At 39.5% G+C, this 21,184-nt stretch overlaps 1 protein-coding gene across 1 annotated transcript in view; it reads left to right on the plus strand.

The window, feature by feature from the left end:
• Window positions 1–21,184, plus strand: part of STX18 (syntaxin 18) — a 115,073-nt gene that overhangs the window by 72,156 nt on the left and 21,733 nt on the right. Inside the window, exons 3-7 of the mRNA XM_074992482.1 lie at window positions 3,653–3,768; window positions 4,380–4,457; window positions 4,628–4,694; window positions 11,191–11,306; window positions 19,172–19,260. Of these exons, the coding sequence (XP_074848583.1) occupies window positions 3,653–3,768; window positions 4,380–4,457; window positions 4,628–4,694; window positions 11,191–11,306; window positions 19,172–19,260 (466 nt within the window). The remainder of the gene's footprint in view (window positions 1–3,652; window positions 3,769–4,379; window positions 4,458–4,627; window positions 4,695–11,190; window positions 11,307–19,171; window positions 19,261–21,184) is intronic.

Here is a 21,184-nt window from a genome sequence, read left to right on the forward strand (position 1 = left end):
CACTTTGAAACACTTTGCTTACTTTGAATACACTTTGAAACACATTACTACTGGTTGTGGTTAGGGAGGAGGATCATCATGGAGCTAGTTACAGCTCTGTAATTTTTTTGCCTTGACCGAAGTCCAGATTAGAGAAGCCCTAGGGCTATTGTAACATGCTGCAGCTGAGAGTCTAGTAGCCCAATCCAAACCCAATGACAGATGTCGGGTTTGGATTGAGCAGGGTCTGAATGCAGACTGACATTCCTGGGCTCAGGTTGGGTTGGGTAGCCTCTGATCATCTTTAGGCTGTCAATTCAGCAACAGCTGTGTGTCATGCTCCTGCCAGCCACCGCTGCTTTGCTGTGCTGCGTGTGCTGTGGAGTGAGTTTGCCAGTGAGTCCAAACGGGTCCTGCTCTGCAGCACATACAATATAGCAAGGCAGCATCTGAAGGCAGAAGCAGTGCATACAGCCATTGCTGCACTGACTCCATGGGCAGAAGGTGGCCAAAGATAGATCCCAGCTGTGTGCATGGGAGATTTTGCAGTCCCCACCAGACGGAGCCCCAAGGGTGATATAGGTGGCAGTGTGGACACAGGTTTGGAGGGAAGCATCAGTTATACGTTGGAAGTGAAAATGACTCAACACTTGGACTTGTGTTGGGTTCTGACCAATCCACATTGACATCAGGCAGCTCTTTTGTCCCACTTGACAATATTCTCCTAGTGCCCATTCACTAGCTGTGGATAGCTAGAGTGCATTGTGGTATGCTCCATTCCCAGTGACCTTGTTATGGGGCATAATGCAGTGCTTGGTCTATGTGGAGACTGCCATAAAATATGACTTTACTGGCTCTGTACCTGTGAGGATTCATCCGTGCCAAGTGAAACCTAGTCGGAGGGGAGCTGTGGAGTGGGGAGTGGAGCAAAACAGAGGATCTGTCCCACTGTGTTTAATGGAGTTTGTTTTATTATACGGTGGTGAGGAACTTGTATGTGCAGTGTAAATCTCTAATAAGAACATGCTTATAACCCACAATTTGCAGTAGTGTTGCATTGTCCTTTTCAGGTATTGACAAAACACTTTCAAATGATGGAAATAAAATTTCAAGTAATTGCTATTTTCATTTATGTAATCATTCAGTGATCAGTCTCCAAATAATTTGCTTTGTTTGAAATATATAACTTTAATCCAGCTGTGGAGTGGCAATTCTGCTGTTTCTCTATAGTGAGACAACATCTGAGCCTTAACCTTCCAGATCCGATTTAAAAAATGCAAATTAAGAAGACTAGAATTCCTACTGGAATTTCCAGATTTAAGCAACCTCGTTAGGAAAAACCCACTAACAAAATGTCTGTGTAAATGGAAGAAACATTTGTGGCTGCACATATGAATTTCAATTTTTCCCATCTCTTCTCTTTATTGAATTAGTTGGTATATCTTTTATTTAAAGAAAATGAAATAATTTTATAGTATTTCACATTAAGAATTTCTCTCATTGGCAACTCTGACCTCCTCACCAAAGCACTTGGTATACCACATAGATGGGAATAACAAAAAATCCAGAACAGAATAAAATACAGTTTATCCAGTGTCTCATTTTAATTTTTATATGCCAATACATAAATATAACTATATGAGAATGTACCTAACATGCATGCTCTGAACCAATGAGAGTTGGGTCACACATAAAGGATCACACTAATTAAAATTGGAGGAAAAGTCGAGAAAAAGTTTCCATTTGTGGTTTTAAAATGGATTGTAATGTGCTGTGTTGGATATATAGCCAGGAGGAATGAGATAAATAGATTGGATGACCATAGCAAAAGCTCTGTCACCCTCCTATGTACAGAGCAACAGTGAAATCCCTAAAAAGCGAATACTGTCGTACCATAGATACCCTCTCTTTGTATATTATCTTACTGGGTATCTAGTGTGTTTGTATCAAAACAAAAAAGTAGTCACGTAGCACTTTAAAGACTAACAGCATAATGTGTTAGGTAGTGTGCTTTCGTGGGACAGACCCACTTCAGATCATAGCCATACCAGAATAGACTCAATATATAAAGCACAGAGGTCCAAAAATTGTTTTGTTTTGGTAGAATACAAACTAACACAGCTATCTCTCTGTCACTGGTGTGTTTGTGTTATTTTTATGAAACACTGAATTAACCAAAATTATAACATGGTTACTTACATGTATTGGACCTTTATCACATTTCCTGAGAATTTCTTGGTAGCATTTGACTCTTTGTATCTTTGCTTCTATTTTAGTTTATCCTAAACTACAAGACTAAGTTGTAAAATATTAGAAAGTATTAACTTTCTGTTAAACAAGAGCTAGATAAATTCATGGAGGTTAGGTCCATTAATGACTATTAGCTAGGATGGGTAAAGAATGGTGTCCCTAGCCTCCGTTAGAAGCTGGAGGTGGATGACAGAAGAGAGACTGTTACCTATTTAGTTCACTCCCTCTGGGGCACCTGGCATTGGCCACTGTCAGCAGACAGGATACTGGGCTAGATGAACCTTTGGCCTGACCCAGTATGGGCATTCTTAGGTTCTTAGCTGCATAACATGTCATCTAAAATAAAAGGCAAAGAGTAGTAGATATTTTCAGTTGTCCGATAAACCCATATCATGTTAAATATATTTATTTCCAGACACTTTCTCCTGAGTGCTGTCCTTTGAAGTCAGAGATTTTGCAGTAGTCGAGCAGTGTGCATCATAAAGAGGAAGTTGAGGGTATGAAATGATGAACACATGTATTTCAAGGAACTCAGAATCTTGACGTTTTTGTAGTTCTTTCACTATTTGAATTATTCCAACATCCTGTTCAGCAGGGAGAGTGGGTGAGTTCAAAGCCTTAGCCTCAGAGCCTCGTTATACAGTTTTCTATAAGAATAAGGCTCATCTTCTCCACTAACCAAAATTCCTCACAAAGATGGTTTCGAATTTCCATATTAACCCAGCAGATTATTTGCCAATTTTGTTTCGAAAGCATCACCAGCATAGTAATGTTCCTTCTTTTTTTTCATCTGTATGTGGAATAAATTTTGTTGTGTGCACCAAGGCACTTGGGGGTGTGCACCACCAATGGAAACCCACGTTGCTGACTGTGAGTGCTCTGCTAATCAGCTGGGCGACATCTGAATCTCTCCTAGGTGGCTGCCCAAGCACACAGCTTGAGGGAAGGCTGCTGCACAGAGATGAGCTGGACCACTTGTAGAGGGATTCCATAGGCTCTCAGAATGTGCCAAAGGCTATCTCTGTGTATCCTGTCAAAAGCCTTCTTGAAGTCAATAAAGTTTATGTACAACTGTCTCTGCCACTCTGTGCACTGCTCTGTGATGTTTCTTAGGGTGAAAAACTGGTCTATACATCCCCTTCCCTTGTGAAATCTGGCTTCTTCATTCCTCAGAGGCTTCTCAGCAGCATCTGAGATCTGCTGGATGGTGACCTTGGCTAGGATCTTGCTGGGTACAGATAGAAGGGTGATCCCATGTCAGTTGTTGCAGTTTCTGAGTGCTGCTTTCTTGGGAACCTTGATGATGACTCCTTTGGTCCAGTCTTGGGTGTCTGTTGTCCTTCCCAAATTCAAAAACAAACCTTTGCCAATTGTCCAGGGTTTAAAAATGATACTATTTGTGTTTTGGTTTTTTTTCCTCCAGCCATCTTATGTCTGAATACATTAGAATGACGGACACAGAACGGGATCAGATTGATCAGGATGCTCAGATATTTATGAGGACGTGTGCTGATGCCATTCAACAGCTGAGAACAGAAGGTAATATGAGTAAAATGGTAACTGGATGATGTTGATTATTGAAGAGTAAAAGGTAAGTGCTGATGTGACTCTGAAGTTTGAACAGTATTCTGAACAACCTTTAAAAAGAAATATATGTAGGGTTTAATTTTCCATTCATTTAAATCTGGGTAACTTCATTGACTTCGGTGGAAATATTCTTAATGTACATTTGTGTGAGTAAAGAGCAGAGTCCAACACAGAGAATTTAGTGTAGCCATCCAAAAGCATTAATTAGCATTTGATAAAAAAGAAGAAAATCATGTATATCTTCACCATTACTTTGTGCACCATTTCTAAGCACATCCCAGACCTAGCTTTTAGATTTGTGTCTTTAAGCTTAGTTTGAGCAAAGTAGTGAGGGCCCTGATAAGAATATCAAGCAATGTTAAATGTCGTCTATACGATAGCATGTTTTGTTTTTGTTAACAATTATCGTGAAGATACAGATTTAATTTCTTAATGTACACTAACAGACTCCCGTAAATATGGGGTTGTATATAAAGAGTATATTCTAAGGGAAGATGAAGTGGTGGGCTTTCATATTCTTCAACACAAAGTATAAAATATTATCTTGTGTATTTTTAATTCAGCACATAAGGATGTCCAATCCCTGCAAGTGAAGGAGCACAGAGCAGCTGTCTTGGACTTCATTGAAGATTATTTAAAAAGTATGTTATATATGGTTTTTCTAGTATGGTATAACTGTAAATGATTATTTGATTGTACAATATTGTCAAACTCTTTATTTTCATATTTTTAAGTTTCTACTGATAATTTCTTAGGAAAAATCATGGTCATCTAACTACATTGTTTTTCTGCTCTTGACATTTTTGAACAGGAGTGTGTAAGCTGTATTCTGAACAAAGAGCCATTCGAGTCAAACGAATGGTAGATAAGAAAAGATTGTGAGTACTAAAACTTTAAATTACCTGATTGCCTATGTAATTCTATTTAGCTGAATAAATGTGAACTGAGAACTCCAGGCTAGCAATTCTCAACTGATGCACATATTCATTAGAAGCAGCAATATGTGCAGTTTTCATGGTGAATGGCTGCAACTTTTTATGCTTGTATCATGCATTGAAAGTTTTAAAATAGTGAATGCTATATCACCATTTGTTTCAGATGTGTATATGAATGCTGTTGTAGTTGGCATTTTTTGTGATGAGAATTAACAAGGGGCTGGGTTGAAACTGCAGGCTAATTGCTCACCAAACTGCTATTGGACTATAACAGCTTCCTCCTGCTACTAGCATGAGTTAAATTTGAACTAGTCACTTGGAGATGAAAGGTCTTACTATTGTTTTACTGTTCCCTTGAAACATCCAGTCATCAATATGAAAATTTTTTTCAAAGGAGCTCTGGCTACTGTGAAAGAGTATATAGGCTGTTGATCTGTCTCAATCAAGGGTAACAAACACAGCTGCCTGCAAGGTTTTTTTTTTCCTTTGTTTTGTTCATTTTTCGTGTGGGAACTGAGAAGGTTAATCATTTTTAGCTTGTCACTTTGAAAAACAAATGTATTTAACGTTTTAGTATTATCATTTCTTTCTCAGTCTTCACCTGTCTTGGTCAACATGCATCCTGTGGGTCACATGCAGTCCATTAAGGTAATCTCATAGCAGGACACGAAACAGTTTGCGGATGTTGGCTGACCTCTGGCACCACCTCCCCCACACCCAAACCCACACACACCCCCCTCACAGCTATCAGTGACTGCAGTTTTATGTTCCCAGCTAGTGGGAGCTGTGGGTTAGACATCCCTGTGTCTCCTTCACCTGCAAGCATCACCCCCCACATCTCCCATTGGCCAGGAACAGAGGACTGTAGCCACTGGGAGCTGCAGGGGCAGTGCCTGTGGCAGTCAAAGTCAGCAAAATGTCTGCGTTTCCCACCACTGGTCTTCATAATGAAGATTCTAACCCTGATTTGCCATAGGGAGGTTTTCATGTGGAAATGAGAAATAGCACAGTGGATGTGGCAGTGGTTAAAGTTTTGAACTTTCTTCAAAGAACTTGGACTCCTCTATCTGCTTAGAGTGTGAACGTGTCAGATATTATTTAAATTAAAACTAGTGGGGTTATCTTTAAATATCCTCTCAGCTGTATATTTCACTCAGATGGGATCCACTTGAGGCTTTCGCTTTAGAAATAAATAGCTGTACAGTCTATTTTATTTTTCTTTTGTTGAGACATTCACACCAAGTGTGGGAGAAAGCCAAGATAACTCATTAAATTTTTCATAACTCATTGAGAAGGCAGCTTCTCTTGATGACACAATGGTTTAAAAAAAACAACCCAGCAGCAAAGTCTTGCACATTAGGCATAAAATCTTCTCAGATTTAGTGTCTTTCATAATTGAATTTTGAAGGAAAAAAAGTTTGATTCCAGCAGATATCTAATTAAGCTAATAAATGTGCCCTGTTGTTCTGCTTACCATGCGGTCGTGCTATCACCTCAATGTGAGACTGATTTTTAAAGATGCTTTAGTGAAGTAAATGGGGGAAACAAATCGATTTATCTGCACCAAACATGAAGCAAAAGAGCTATATTAGAAGTTAGAACCTCTCTCAAAGTGTAAGCAACAGTGTAACACTTAAATTATAAAAACTTGAGGATATTGTTCTGCCACTTTTACTCAGTGTCAGAACCAGAAGAACAGCTGTTAGACAGTTCGAGGCTGTGTATGTACTGCATATATGGGCTATGTCTACACTAGCCAAAAACTTTGAAATGGGCATGCAAATGGCCATTTCGAAGTTTACTAATGAAGTGCTGAAATACGTATTTAGTGCCTCATTAGCATGCGGGCAGCCGCAACGCTTTGAAATTGACGTGGCTCACTGCCACACAGCTCGTCCAGACGGGGCTCCTTTTTGAAAGGACCCCGACTACTTCGAAGTCCCCTTATTCCTATGAGCAGATAGCTCAATTTCGAAGTGCCGCGGCCGCCCACATGCTAATGAGGCGCTGAATATGTATTTCATCGCTTCATTAGTAAACTTCAAAATGGCCATTTGCCTGGCAATTTCGAAGTTTTTGGCTAGTGTAAACACGGCCATGATGTAATAGCTAAATTGCTATTAAAATTAAAATGCAATTTAAATAGATCACAGGGCCTAAACCAGTCTTTCTGATAACAAAGAAAAATTCTTTTTTTTGTTTGTCTTCAACTAGTTGATTTGTGATTGCCATAAGGATTGCAGGGGACACTTTATGTGATAATAAGAATGTGTTTTATTATTTAAATAGGTGTTAATGTCTGCTGCATTGCAGGCTTTTTTTCATTTTTAATTGAAAATGGGTACATGAGCATACTCGGGAAGATGAGGATTACAAAAAACAAAGGGATATATTTTAAAGTCAGTCCTGCACCAGATCTTCTTTACAGCAACAGAGAGATAGCTGTGCTAGTCTATATACTATCAAAACAAAAAAGCAATCCAGTAGCACTTGAAAGACTAACAAAATAATTTGTTAGGTGAGGAGCTTTCAAGGAACAGACCCACTTCTTCAGATCATAGCCATACCAGGACAGACTCAATATTTAAGGCACAGAGAACCAAAACTAGTAATCAAGGTTGACAAATCAGAAAAATATTATCAAGGTGAGCAAATCAGAGAGCAGAGGGACAGAAGCAGTGGAAAGTCAAGAATTAGATAAAGCCAATTATGCAAAAGAGCCCCTAAAATGAGCTAGAAAATTCCCATCCCGGTTCAAACCATATGTCAAACTGCTTTACAGCAGTTTAGCAGGCATTAAATATATACTTGTTAACAGCACCCTTTTCCAGCACTGTATAAGTAAATCTTTTTTTTTTTCTCTCTTTTTTTCTCTTTGTCCCTCTCTTGTTCTGTCTCTGGCCGTGTCTACACTAGCCCCAAACTTCGAAATGGCCATCTGCTCATAGGAATAAGGGGACTTCAGAGTAGGCGGGGTCCTTTCGAAAAGGAGCCCCGGCTGGACAAGCTGTGCGGCGGCGAGCCGCATCAATTTTGAAGTGCCACGGCGCCCGCATGCTAATGAGGCGCTGAATATGTATTTCAGTGCTTCATTAGTAAACTTCGAAATAGCCATTTCGAAGTTTGGGGCTAGTGTAGATGTAGCCTCTGAAACAAACTACCTGGGTTTGTAATTTCCAGACATAACATAATTTGGCTTTGTGTATTCTAAAGTTATGCCAGTCACATCTAATTTCCCTAAATGAAATGTTAAGGAAAGTGGGCTGTTGCCTTTCTCCTTTGTGTTACAGGTTGAACCTCTCTAGTCTGGCACTCTCCTTGTCCGGCAAGATCCATAATCCACCATGACTTTAGTTAGCCAGGTGTCTACTTATCATGGGTGTGGCCAAGTTTCCTGTAGTCCCATAACATTTGTTTACAGCTATCAGTCCTGGCTCTCAGGGTTCTGTGCTGTTATTTAGCTGTGGTTTACCCTTAAATGTCTTCTAAGAGCCCAGTAAAGAACGGAAATATTGCTAATAGTGCTAGGCAATATTGACCTCCTGAGGTTCAGCAAACTCTTTCATTTGGCACCAATCAGGTCCCAAGGGTGTCAGACTAGAGGGGTTCGACCTGTGCTAGGGTACTGATCTAGTGGATTGTGGGGAAGCAGTAGATACAACACATCTTGATTTTAATAAGGCATTTTGACCCAGTCCCGTATAATATCATCCTAAGAAAACAAGGCAAATGCTATCTGAATTATTATAAAGTAGGTGATAACTGGTTGAAAGACTGTGCTGGAACAGTAATTATCAGTGGTGTGCTGTCAAACTGAGAGAATGTATTGATTGGGATCCCTCAGGGATCAGTCTTGGGACTGGTACTAGTCAGTGTTTATATTAATGCCTGGATAATAAAGTGGAGAAGAGTATGCTTATGAAATGTGTGGATGATACCAAACTCAGAGAAGTTGCAAGCACTTTGGAGGACAGGATTAGGATTCGAAAGGATCTTGACAAGTTGAAGAAATTGTTGGAAATCAACAAAACTAAATAAAAGAATGACAAGTACCAACTACTTCACTTAAGAATATAAAATTAGATGTGCAACTATAAAATGGGGAATAACTGGTTACATTATAGTACTTCTGTAAAGGATTTAGGGTTTTTATGTGGTCACAAATTTAATATGAGACAACAGCGAGATGCAGTTGCGCACAAGTCTATAGTACTGTATGAAAATGGTCTTGAGATATGTCAAGGGCTGTTAAAAGTGGATTAAGATAGGGACAAGAGGTAGTGGTCTTAATTTGCAGCAAAGGGGATGTAGGTTAGATAAGAGGGTAGTAAACACCTGGAACAAGCTTCCAGGGAAGGTTGCATAAGCCCAATATTAGAGATGTTTAAGAACAGGTTGGATGAGCATCTATCAGGGATAGTCTGGGTTTACTTGGTCCTGCCTCAGCAGGAAGGGCTGGACATGATGATCTCTCAATGTCCCTTCAAGCTCTATCTTTCTATGATTTTATGAAGTGATCCTAGTTAGTTAAAACTGTTGTATTCAGTGACATTTAAAATTATATTTTATCTCAGACTATAAACTGTTCATAGATAGAAACTGAAAACTCTGGCATTAGATATATCTTTTAAGAGAGAACTGAACTTGAGTTGGATTTCATTTATATCGGGAATCAGTATTTTCTTGGTTTTTCAGAACAATTATTGTTGTTGTCATCTTCAGCAAGTCATAGATTTCTATCAGTAGTACAGAAGATGCAGGAAGCTTTACTTTACGTGCTTCCCCCACGACTTAGATATTGTAGTTAATATTTGGACCATACAGAGTTTCCTGTTACCTCTCATGTTTTAAATATAATGTGGGTGACCAGATTAGATTTCTGTCCAACTTTTTCCATTTTTAATTACTATCCTAAGTAGATGCATGGCAAATTATACACAAGTATTTAGACATAGTCAAAGGTCATATGTGAGAGTTATTTTGTGTGTGTGAGGAAGCTAGTGCAGTATCTGGCAGGTGTTACTTCCTGATAGGTTTTTATCAGTCATTTGTGTTCTTGGGTAGCAAATTCTCCCCAATACTGGAAAAAATGTGAGTTAGATTTGCTGTTTAGTTCTCACCATATAACGGGTGAGCAACCAGCAGAGTGCTGAAATTTGACCTTTTGCTTTATGTACAGTATGAGTGCTGGTGATGCTTTATAAAATTGCTAATAGTCCTATGTACAACTCTGTCAATGATAAATAAATAAAGATGCACAGAGCTTTACTGTTCAGGTGGTGGTTGGTAGCATTAACTGGTCTTTTGTTAATCTCCAGGTGGCAAAGCTTTGAGCAAACACCTGGCTGCATGGGTGAGAAGGGACGGGGCTGAGCTTCCATGTTGCATGCCGATCAAAATCGGCTCACGTGCCACTCTTGGCATCTGTGTCAGGGGTTGCTGACCCCTGTCGTATAACCACATAGTGGTTTGGCTTCAGTCCTCCACTCCATTGCTATTAGAGTTCATAGCTGAAAAGGCAAACCTGTGACATCTAGTGTTTATTTTCAGTTCCTCTATCATACAGTTTTTATAGTTTAGAAGAAATATACGACTGATATTTAGTAAGAGATTGCTATATAAAGTGATATTTTTAATTGGGCTTTTAATAATACTACAATAATAATAAATTAATCCCTAGATGAAGTGACTTGCCCAAAGTCATGTAGCAGGCGAAAGGCTGAGTTGAAGATAGGATTCATATTTCCTAAATCCCAGCCCAATGCTCTATTTGTGCCACACATACTAATATTACAGACAATTGCAGAGAATTAGTTTATAATACAGCTCTGCACCACATACAAACTGTCTTGGTTTGCTTCTAAATAGCTGTTATGCTCTTCTGCAAACAGTATATGTGAGACTCGTTTTCCTTTACTGGCACCACTACTGGAGTACATTTTTGGCTTGCTGAGTAAAGATCATTGTTTGTGAAACCAGATGCAGTTTATATTTTGTTACCTTTGCTTGAAGTTATTTTGATAATATATACAATCAGAACTCAAGACTGAGTTGGCTATTGTTACCGAAACATGCCTATTGGCTATTGTTACTGAAAACATGTTTGGTATTAACAGAACTGCTTTAACAAACCATCCTAGACATTTTAATATCCTAGGTTTATAAAAGGCAGTATATCGAAATATTTTGTAAGGCTCACATGAATAGACACAATATTCTGCTTATCCTGCACAAATAATTATTTTTCCAGGAAAGAGTAAATTATTTTTCTTTATTTTTCTCAAATATCATGGTAAAGGATGGATAGTACATTTTGTGTCTTGGCTGGTAAATTTTCATCAAAATTTTGCAAGAGAGATTTTATGGCATGCTCTATTTCCAAGTAATCTTTGATCTCCTTATCTCTTTGTTGCTAAATTGTAAGGTCTTGTGCTTATAGGTCCAGGCTTGAACCTGAACAGAGCAGCAAAGCTCAGACAACCTCTTTCCCTGAAAAAGCTGTACAGAGTTCTTCAGAAGAATCTGAAGAAAAACCTCCTTATGAGGAAAATAAAGGTAAGACTCAAATCCCTTTAGTTTTCACTTTGGGAGCAGTTGTGTACTTCACCCAACTGGATAGCAGGATTTTTGTCAGATCACAGAGCTGTTGTAAGACTTCCTCCTGTCACATGTACCTGCTCTTCTTTCTTCCCCTTCATGTGCTAACCAGGCTGTTGCAAAGCAGATTTTGAGAATGAGGCAGAGAAGTCTCAGGCTTCTTGGTATGTTTCAGAAGCATCTTTCAGCCAAAGGCAAAAGGGGTTTTTGGAGTGCATCTTTCTACACACAGCCAAAATCACTATAAACTTTCCCATGAGCCTTTATTCCCTGGTTGTTTCTAATGTTCAACATTTCTTCCAATATTTAAGATGTGACAGCTCAATCCGTGTCAAAACAACTCTATGACTATCTTGGTTCTCACTTTTTTAGTACTGCTCTAAATACAGGACTCTCAGGGCAGATGCAAGATTTTGTAGGAATCCCTTCACTGAAAGGACAGACTGTCTGAAAATTAGCCTCCTGCATTCTTAAAAGAAGACCTGCTCTTTTAATGCCCATGGAAAACAGAGTCTAGACCTACAATAAGATTTGGAACATTTAGAAAAAGTGTGCATGAGGTGAGGGAAAGGAGGTAGACAGGAGGCTATATCTGGTTCCTTCAAGAATGTGTTTTCTTCATAATCCTGATTTTTGCTGCTGGAGGGCTTGTGTCTTATCAATACATGGACATCGTCTGATAGCGGGGTTGTTAAAAGTGTTACTTAGGCTTAGAGTTCAAGTCAGTCAATTCCCCGGCTTACCCCCCGCCCAAAAAAAGGGGGTTTCTTAACTTGGATTACCTAACCTGCATTAGCCGGTTCTGATTTAAAATAGCAGTGAAGACACAAAAACAGAAGGAGACCAGTGACACCCTTACAGACTGACAAATTTATTAAGGCATAAGCTTTCATGAGTTGCAACTCACTTTGTCAGATGCTTAAAGAGAAAAGGAAAAAGGAAAAAAAATAAGCCACGAAGATGGATGTGTGGCATATCTTTGTTAATTGAATCAGAGTGGATGTGTCTTACCTTCAACGGTGATGAGAAGGTGAGAATATCTGAAGGAGAAAGTACTTATCATAATGAGAGAGCTAGTCCATGTCTCGATTTACGCCTCTTTTGGTGGTATCAAATTTGCATATGAATTCCAGCTCAGCAGTTTTCTGTTGCAGTCTGTTTTTGAAGGTTTTGGTCTAAGAAAGGCAACTTGTGAGTCAGTAACTGTCCAGAGACATTGAAGTGCTCCCCTGACTGGCTTGTGTGTGTTACTATTCTTAACATCTGATTTGTGTTCATTTATTTGTTTGTGTAGCAGCAGTCTGGTTTGTCCATTGATGGCACATGATGGCAATATGTCACTTTGGTAGTTGTGCATGTGAATGAGCCTTTGATGGTATAGCTGATGTGATTAGGCCCTGTGATGATGTCACTAGGGTAGATGTGTGACAGAGTTGGAAGTGGTCTTTTTTTTTTTTTTTTTTGCAAGAATTGGTTCTTGGGTTAGTGATTCTGTTGTGGAGTATGAAGTTGGTGAGTGTTTTCTGAGTTTGGGGGTCTGTCTATAAGCGAAAACTGGTCTGCCTCCAAAGGTCTGTGAGAGAGGGATCATCATTTAGGATAGGTTGTGAATCCTTGATGGCATGTAGGCTTTAGCTGGTGCTGTAGGTAATGGCTAATGGTTCTGTTGCTTTATTTGTTGGGTCTGTCCTGTAGTGGGTGACTTCTGGGTACCCACCTGGCTTTGTCAATCTGTTTCTTGGCTTCTCCAGGTGGGTATTGTAGTTTTTAAGAATGCTTGGTAGAGATCATGTGGGTGTTTGTCTGAGGGATTGGAGCAAATGTGGTAGTAAGCTTAGGGCTTGGCTGTAGACAATGAATCAATCATGTTATGTGTTCTGGATGAAAGCTGGAGGTGTATAGGTAAGTACAGCAGTCAGTACGTTTCTGGCATAGAGTGATGTTATGTGACCATCACTTATTTGCACTGTAGTGTCCAGGAAGTGGATCTCTTGTGTGAACTGATGCAGACTGAGATTGATGGAAGGTGGGAAATTGTTGATATCCCTGTGGAATTCTTCAAGGGCGCTTGTCCCCTGGGTCCAGGTGATGAAGATATCGTTAGTGTAGCACAAATAAAGGAGGGGGCACTTGGGGACAAGAGCTGAGGAAGCATTGTTCTAAGTCAGCCATAAAAATGTTGGCACACTGTAGGGCCATAAGGGTACCCACAGTAGTGCCGCTGACTTGAAAGTATACGTCATCCACAAATCTGAATGTGCATGAAAACAAAGGCACGAAGTTCAGCAACTAGCTGTGTTGTGACATCATTGGGGATATAGTAGTCCATTCTTGTAGTCTGTCCTTGTGTGGAATGTTGGTATAGAGAGCTTCTACAGCCATAGCAGTGAGAATGATGTTTTCCAGAAGATCACCAGTGGATGTAGTTTCCTCAGGAAGTCGGTCAAAGATAGCTGGGAGCGTAGGGTGTGAAGAGAGAGTCTTTATAGCCAGTCAGTCCTTCTGTAAGAGTGCCACTGCCTGAGGTGATGGACCATCCAAGATTTCCAGGTTTATGGATCTTGGGTAGCAGATAGAATAACCCTAGTAGGGGCTCTAGGAGTGTGTGGTGAAGATTTGTCGCTGTGTTGCTTGAGTAGATGGTATAGTTTCTTTAGGTACTGCTCAGTGGTATCAAAGTATAGTAGCCTGTAGAATATGGTGATGGAGAGTTGCCTGGCAGCCTCCCTTTTGTAATTTGACCTATTCATGATGACTGCAGCATTTCCTGTGTCAGCCTCTTTGATTATAATGTCAGAGTCATTTCTGAGGCTGTGGATGGTGTTTTGTTCTGCATGGCTGAGGTTATAGGGGAAGTGATGCTGCTAGTCCACAATTACAGCCTGTGCAGATGCATCAGCTTGGCTTTTAATTCAGGTTAGGGAGCCTATGGTTGAATTTAAGTTGTTAGCTTCAGATAGGAGGTGATTTGCTGCGTCTGCTGCTATTTTAACCTGAGTTAGCTAGTGTGGGTTAGCTCATGCAAGTTAAGAGCACACCTTTTTTTGCAGTGTAGTCATGTTCTAAGTCAGGTAAATTAGCAGAAGTTTTTTGCATGAAACCTTTCTGAGCAATAACAGCAACTTCAAAGACAGTTTCAGGGTTTGTCTCCAAATGGGCTTCTATTTTCTGAATGGTGTTACAGAAGCAAGTGCTTTTTTTCTAGCATTAGTTCTGTGGTTTTACCTGCAAAAGAAGTCTGCAATACTGTGTAATATGATCTACAGCACTGAAATTTTCTTTAGCGAGAAACAAAAACTGGCATAAATGTGACTTCAAGTTAAGCTCAGACTACAGCTGATAGAGCAGAAGATGTACACAAAGGGATATTTCTAACCATCAGCTATTCTGTCTTTTGTTAAATGATGTTAGTCAAAGAGGTAAGTGCCTGTGGGCAGTGATTAGGGAGAGGTGGAAACTCCATTTTTGAATGAAGGCTCTAATTTTGAATGGTCCCTCAGCACATACAGACATTTTAATTTTTAAATGCTGTAGTTTTATTTGTCTAACTAGCTACATTCGTGCAACTTCACAGTAAGCTTTTTCTTCTCAAATTGAACCTGCTATAAAACATAAAATTGCAGGCTTTGAGTGTCTGTTTACTGTGCACATTTCATTTCTTTAAAAACTCGGAGCAATCCAGCACGTAGGTAACAGTTGTGTTTTTCTTTAGCTCATATCATGAGCAGTTTACAGCTCTGAGGCCTGCCAGCAGAAAAGTGGCAATGTAGTAGTATCTTCAGTGGTTCTGTGTGGTTCCAGCCGTATGGAACACCACTGTAATTCTGGACAACTCCGTGTGGCTCTATCATCCAGAGCCCTGTTATAATATTAAGTTTCAGAAATCTGTGCCATGCCACAAGAGGTTCTAGTCTTTGGTTGCCTAGGGCCATCAGATCTGAATCACAACATTACATTGCAAAAAGGTGTCACTTATTGCACCTTTCACTGCATTTCAGACTTGAATATACTGGTGGTAGTTATTTTTTCATTATTAGCCTAACTGCAATTGTGTAGAAGCAAGTAGCTAAGAGTGTGGTTTATTATGTAAGTGATGCTCTTGCAGTGATCTTAGAGATACTGATAACTTTTTGAGGAAACTGTGAGGCCTCTTTCAAAACAGTTCTGCCTGGAAAATATTATGCACACGCCCTGCACCTTTTGTTTTTTGTTGCATATATGAGGGTGACTGTAAGCGTTTGCTGCTATTGTATATAAAACCATAATTTTCATTGTGGGCATCACAGGTAGTTGCTGTAGAAATAATGGTGATGCTATCATTAGGGGATTGTGCGTTTCAATCTTTTGATCTTTGATTTCTTAAATGTTTTCTTTGAAAAACCAAACGAATTACAAAAATAAAACCAAGGTTATTTTTAAATAAGATTTTTCATGGGGCATCAGGAACTTGGGGTTTGGTGATTATTTGCCTTTCTGAAGTGTCTGTCACAATAGCCTCTGGGCATTGCTGTATGAACATTTGCCCTACAAAGACTGCTCCTTACTGGGAGTATAACTCTTACCCAAATCCCCATGCACATAACATATTATTGGAAGGGTCAGACTCAAAGTGAAACCAGGGGACTCTGCCCTCTGTTAGGACATTTAATTACTCTTTTATCTTGAGAACAACAAGAAGTCTTGTGGTATCTTATAGACTAACAGATATTTTGGAGCATAAGCTTCGTGGGCAAAGACCCGCTTCATCTTTTACCTTGGTTTATCATGGTCTATTCTATTCTCTGGCAGATTAGATTACTTGGGTTTGGTACTGAACACCTTTTTTTACATCAGAAGTATAACAAACTTGCATCATTTTAGGAAATGCCCATTTGGTGTTTATTTGATAAGCCTTTAAAGATTATATATTGCCCAGTTTCGATTTGCTTATTACAAACAGGACAATTAGCTTATGGCATGAAATATAAATTACAGCTTTTGAATTAATCTATCAGTTTAGCATCTCTCACTTCAGTGTGAAGTAAGCCAGTTTGGAAATAGGTTAAAAGGAATTCAATTGTTAATTAAAATAGCCAGTGCATCTTTCAGAAAAACAGAGATATGAAGTATTTTATTTCAGCATTCCTAAGAAATAGATGTTTTTTTCTCTAGGTTTTGCTAGATGAATCGTGGTCCAAGAGACACATATTCCAGGATCTGCTTTCCTAGTAGCAGGAAATGTGCCAGAGTGACAGGAGCAACTCTGGGAGGATTAGAAAATGTCTCTCACCTAGTGCTTACCCAGGGCGTAGTTGCTTATTAATGAACTTGTTGGACACATGTGCTGTTTCTTGCCAAGTATTAGCAGTGACTGGAAATAATTGGTTCCTTTGGGATAAAAAAGAGAGTATTATTATTTTATAGCTGGTTCCCTAAACTAATTATCCTCTTTTTTTTTTTTTTTTGATTCAAGTGAATAAAATCAGAATGACTGAAGAAATATTGAACAACTATTTCCCTGAAAACTGAACAGGATTTTATTTTATTTTATTTTATTTTATTTTTGCAATTACATGTATCCATTATAATTTTGGTGTCACATTTAAACAAAATAATGTATTTCTCTGAGAAATACATATAAAGAGCTGATGATTCCCCACGGAAAACATAACTAGAAATATTTTTAAACAATCTTAAATCTTTTCATGTCTTTGCTTGTTTTTATTAGTTAGGACTAAGGAACAAAAAGTCTGGTTTTCATAAGAGCTAAGCTGATCCTGCTGCTCATTCACAATTCTTTGCAACATGACAATCATTTCCACGGAAATCAGTTGTGATGTCAGAAACCAATCCTATAATTTTTGGTGAAGGAACAAGCAGTAAAACCAGAACTTAATGTTCTGGTAACAAAGAACAAGAGCAAAATATCTCCTTACAGTATCTTACATGAAATTGTTTTTAAACAGACTGCCTTCTGAGGTTTCCCAAGAGAAGTTGGTTTCTCTGAGTGATGCATCAACATTGGTTATTTAATTGAAAACATTCAGATACAAGGTTGTATGCAATTACAATGAAAAAAAAATAAAGTGTCCAAATAAGGAAAAATATTATGATTAACAGCAAATCTAACACTTATAAAGAGGTGAAATAAAAACCTTTCTGCATCTTAGTTTTGTGCCTTGCATCTGGTAGCTCTAAACAACCAAGGCGCAGAGTCTCTTGGGCCGTGGCACAGATCTGTGTGCTGAGGATTGTAACAATGTCCCAGTTGAGGGCTAGTATTAACTTGCCAGAGATGTGATAGTAACTCCATCACGTTGGGTACTGATGATTATGCTTGCAAAAACAGACAAGATCAGTTGGCTCTGATGGGATAAAAGAGATGAAAAGGAGGAACTGCTATTTTTCTCCTCATCCAGAAGCGTTTTACAGTATTTAATCTTAAATTGCAATCTCTATTACATACTCCATTATCAGAAGTTATATATTTAAGATGTTTGAGGCCCCAGTGTTGCAAAATGATACGCAACTTCACATTATAAAAGGAGCCTTGCTTAAATGAAATGACTGGGACTGCTTTAGTATAGTGGTGTCCAATAGAAATTCAAGGATTGCCACTCTTGTGGTTTTCGCCCAATAGAAATTCAAGGATTTGCCACTCTTGTGGTTTTTGCCCTTCCGTATTTGCCACAATGCTCCCGCCCAGTCCCCCACAACTGAATGACCTCCCCCTCCCCAAGAGCCAGGCACTCCCCCCACTCAAAATAAATGGCCTCCCCCTCCAATACAGACACCCCAGCTTCCCCCCCACCATACTCAAAATAAATGCCCTCCCCCAGATCCAGGCATCCCCAGGCCCCCCACCACTCTAATTGAATGCCCCCCCCCCGAGACAGGCACAACCCCCTGGGCAAACTGAATGTTGGCAACTCACCAGAGCCATGTTGCGGCTGGGGCCTGGAGCCGTGCTGCAGTTGGGACCTGCGTGGCTGCTGCTGGGGGCCTGGAGCCACTGCTGCCACCATGTGCTTATCCCACTAAGCAGTGGGGCACATGGGCAGTGGGCACTTCATGTGTGCGGCTCTGAGGAGCCTCATTTAAAAGTGGCAAGAGCCACATGCGGCTCCAGAGTCAGATTCACCACTGTGGTGTCCTGTTCACCACATGTAGTCAGTGGTGAACATATTGGATGCCGCGGCTCTAGTATGTAAACTGAACGGGTGTTAGAAGTGTTTTCTGGGTGGAGCCTGACTTGTTGCATGTAAGTAGACCCCTTGTGAGGAATTAGTTGCACAAGTGGGACCCTAAACCACAGAATCAACATCAAAAGGAAACAAGATCAGTCTTGAGAGGTTTATGCTAATATTTTAAAATGAGGTTCTGGGTTTAATATTGCAAAATAGTGTGTAGCAAGATGTTTCTCTGAAATCTCAGGAAAAGTGATGGCTTCATACTGTTGGTGTTATTTTCACAAGTATACATATTTCTGCTAACATACAGATTGTGGGAGAAGTGACTTTGTTTTGACTTTTACTGGGGTATTATTTCATGACAAAAGAAACGATATTGCAAAGACATCTGCATGGACTTAACTTTATGCACTAGAAGTAATTCCACTTGCTGTAATGTACACACTTCAATACAACTGCTCCATGAACAAAATTAAGCATATGTGTAAATCTTTGCCCTCCAACCCTGCACGTGTACCTCACCTGCGTGAACTGAAAATACCTTTGGCATATGAATCTCAATTAACTAGAAATGAAGTCTCATTGTTCGGTAGTTAATGTAGCTTCCAATTTCAGTATGCTCATGTGTTTGAGATTTTTTGGTTCTCTTTATAGATCAGAATCTGACAGATGCCCACACTAACTTTGGGATATGGGGGGACAGCAAAGGTGAAGACGATCTATCCCCTGAAGAAATTCAGATGGTAAATTTTTTTATATCTGTTAGTTGATTTTCATCCTCCTGACACACGCCATTCCAGCTAATGTTATCAGTGCATATGGTGCACTGAGGAGCAGAACACATACTCTCACTTGGCTCTTGACTTACTCAGCCAGCACTTTAATGGAGTGGGCCATTCTGTTAATGATCTGAAAGTCTGTGTTTTACTGAAAAGGAATTTTAACGATGTTTTACAGAGAACAACAAGAAGTCCTGTGGCACCTTAAGACTAACATGCATTTTGGAGCATGAGCTTTCGTGGGCAAAGACCCGCTTCGTCAGATACATCTGATGAAGCAGGTCTTTGCCCACGAAAGCGTATGCTCCAAAATATCTGTTAGTCTATAAGGTGCCACACGACTTCTTGTTGTTCTCGAAGATACAGACTAACACAGCTACCTCTCTGATACGTTTACAGAGAGAATGTTCAGAACTCTCATTTATATTCAAATTCAGCACATTGATACGTAGTTTGAACCGGGACAGCAATTATGTGGCCCATTATAATGACTCTCTTACATACTTTGCTTTATCTAACGCTTGACTTCCCCACCCCACATCCCCCTCCTGCTGCCCCTCTGCTCTTCTGATTTACCACCCTGGATAACAGTTTTTCTGATTTGTCAACCTTGATCATTTTTGGACCTCTGTGCTTTATATATTGAGTATGTTGTGGTATGGCTATGATCTGAAGAAGTGGGTCTGTCCCATGAAAGCTCATCACCTAATAAATTATTTTGTTAGTCTGTAAAGTGCTGCTTGACTGCTTTTTTGTTTATGTAGAGTAAATTAATAACACATTTGTCTTTTCTGCTTGATTTCCTAATTCTTAGTTAATATTTAAAATTGCTACAAAAAGAGAGAATGCTGTGCAGTCATGATATTAGAATATTTTTCAGCAATTGAAACTACCCTTTGAAATTTAAATTTAAAATGCCCTTTTACAGTGGTCTTATGGGTTGCTGTTTAAATCATCCAACAGTGGAAGTCATGGTAACAGTAAGAGATGCATAAAGAAACTTTTGGAGGATAAAGATTGTTGCTGCCGCCCCTTTTAAGTTATTCTTTTCTCCATTACTCTTACGTAATTTGATTCTTTTTTATCTGTGAATTTTTAGCACTTATAGAAGAGAGTGATCTTTTTTTAGTGTGAATAGGCAGCTCACAAGCTTTCTGTCACAGCTGTCTGTCACTTTATAATGTGTCGTAAAGCCAGAAAACTCAAACCCTGGTCCTCACAAGTGGTCTGATCCCACTTGTCAGAAGGGTGGGTAAAAAGAGAGTCTGTCTCCGAGTCTTTTCGTACACTAGGGAAATTTTCTGTTTTTTCCTGTCAGTGCTAACACCGGTTCAGCTCTATCGTTGTCAGACATATTGGGTGTCATGGTGTAAATCGGCCACTGGCTATCGCTGTCATTTCATGCTGTGTGTCAGTTAACCCTGCTCCTGTCAGAGCTGATTGATGTGGTTATTTAAAACACAAGTAGCAGCAGTACCCTAACTACATGAGGTCTCCGTGTGGCTAAACTTTCTTTAATGTTGTTGGGACCCCAAGTATTTGGAAACCAGGTCTCTTAGGATTTGGATGTAAACACCTTGCATGGCATTTCAGAGCTAAAGGGAAACACTACAACGAATAGGCTATAGGTTATAACGTCCTGAGCATGACTGGTTTTGCCAATCAGATTGGCTGCTGCATTCATCAGCATATGACGTTTCCAAGGTGGTATTCAGTGTATTCCTAGACAATAGTTCCTCTAATTTTTCTCATCCATATTTGGAATGTATTTTGTTATGGGCACCAATATCAAGGGAATGTGTGGATGTGCACTGCTAGTTGAGAGAAAAAATCTAGATGTACATGATATATCTTTAAAAAGTTATAATAGGGATAAATACTCCCACCA

The sequence above is a fragment of the Carettochelys insculpta genome, chromosome 4, assembly GCF_033958435.1.
Source record: "Carettochelys insculpta isolate YL-2023 chromosome 4, ASM3395843v1, whole genome shotgun sequence".
In the NCBI taxonomy this organism is placed as follows: domain Eukaryota; kingdom Metazoa; phylum Chordata; order Testudines; family Carettochelyidae; genus Carettochelys; species Carettochelys insculpta.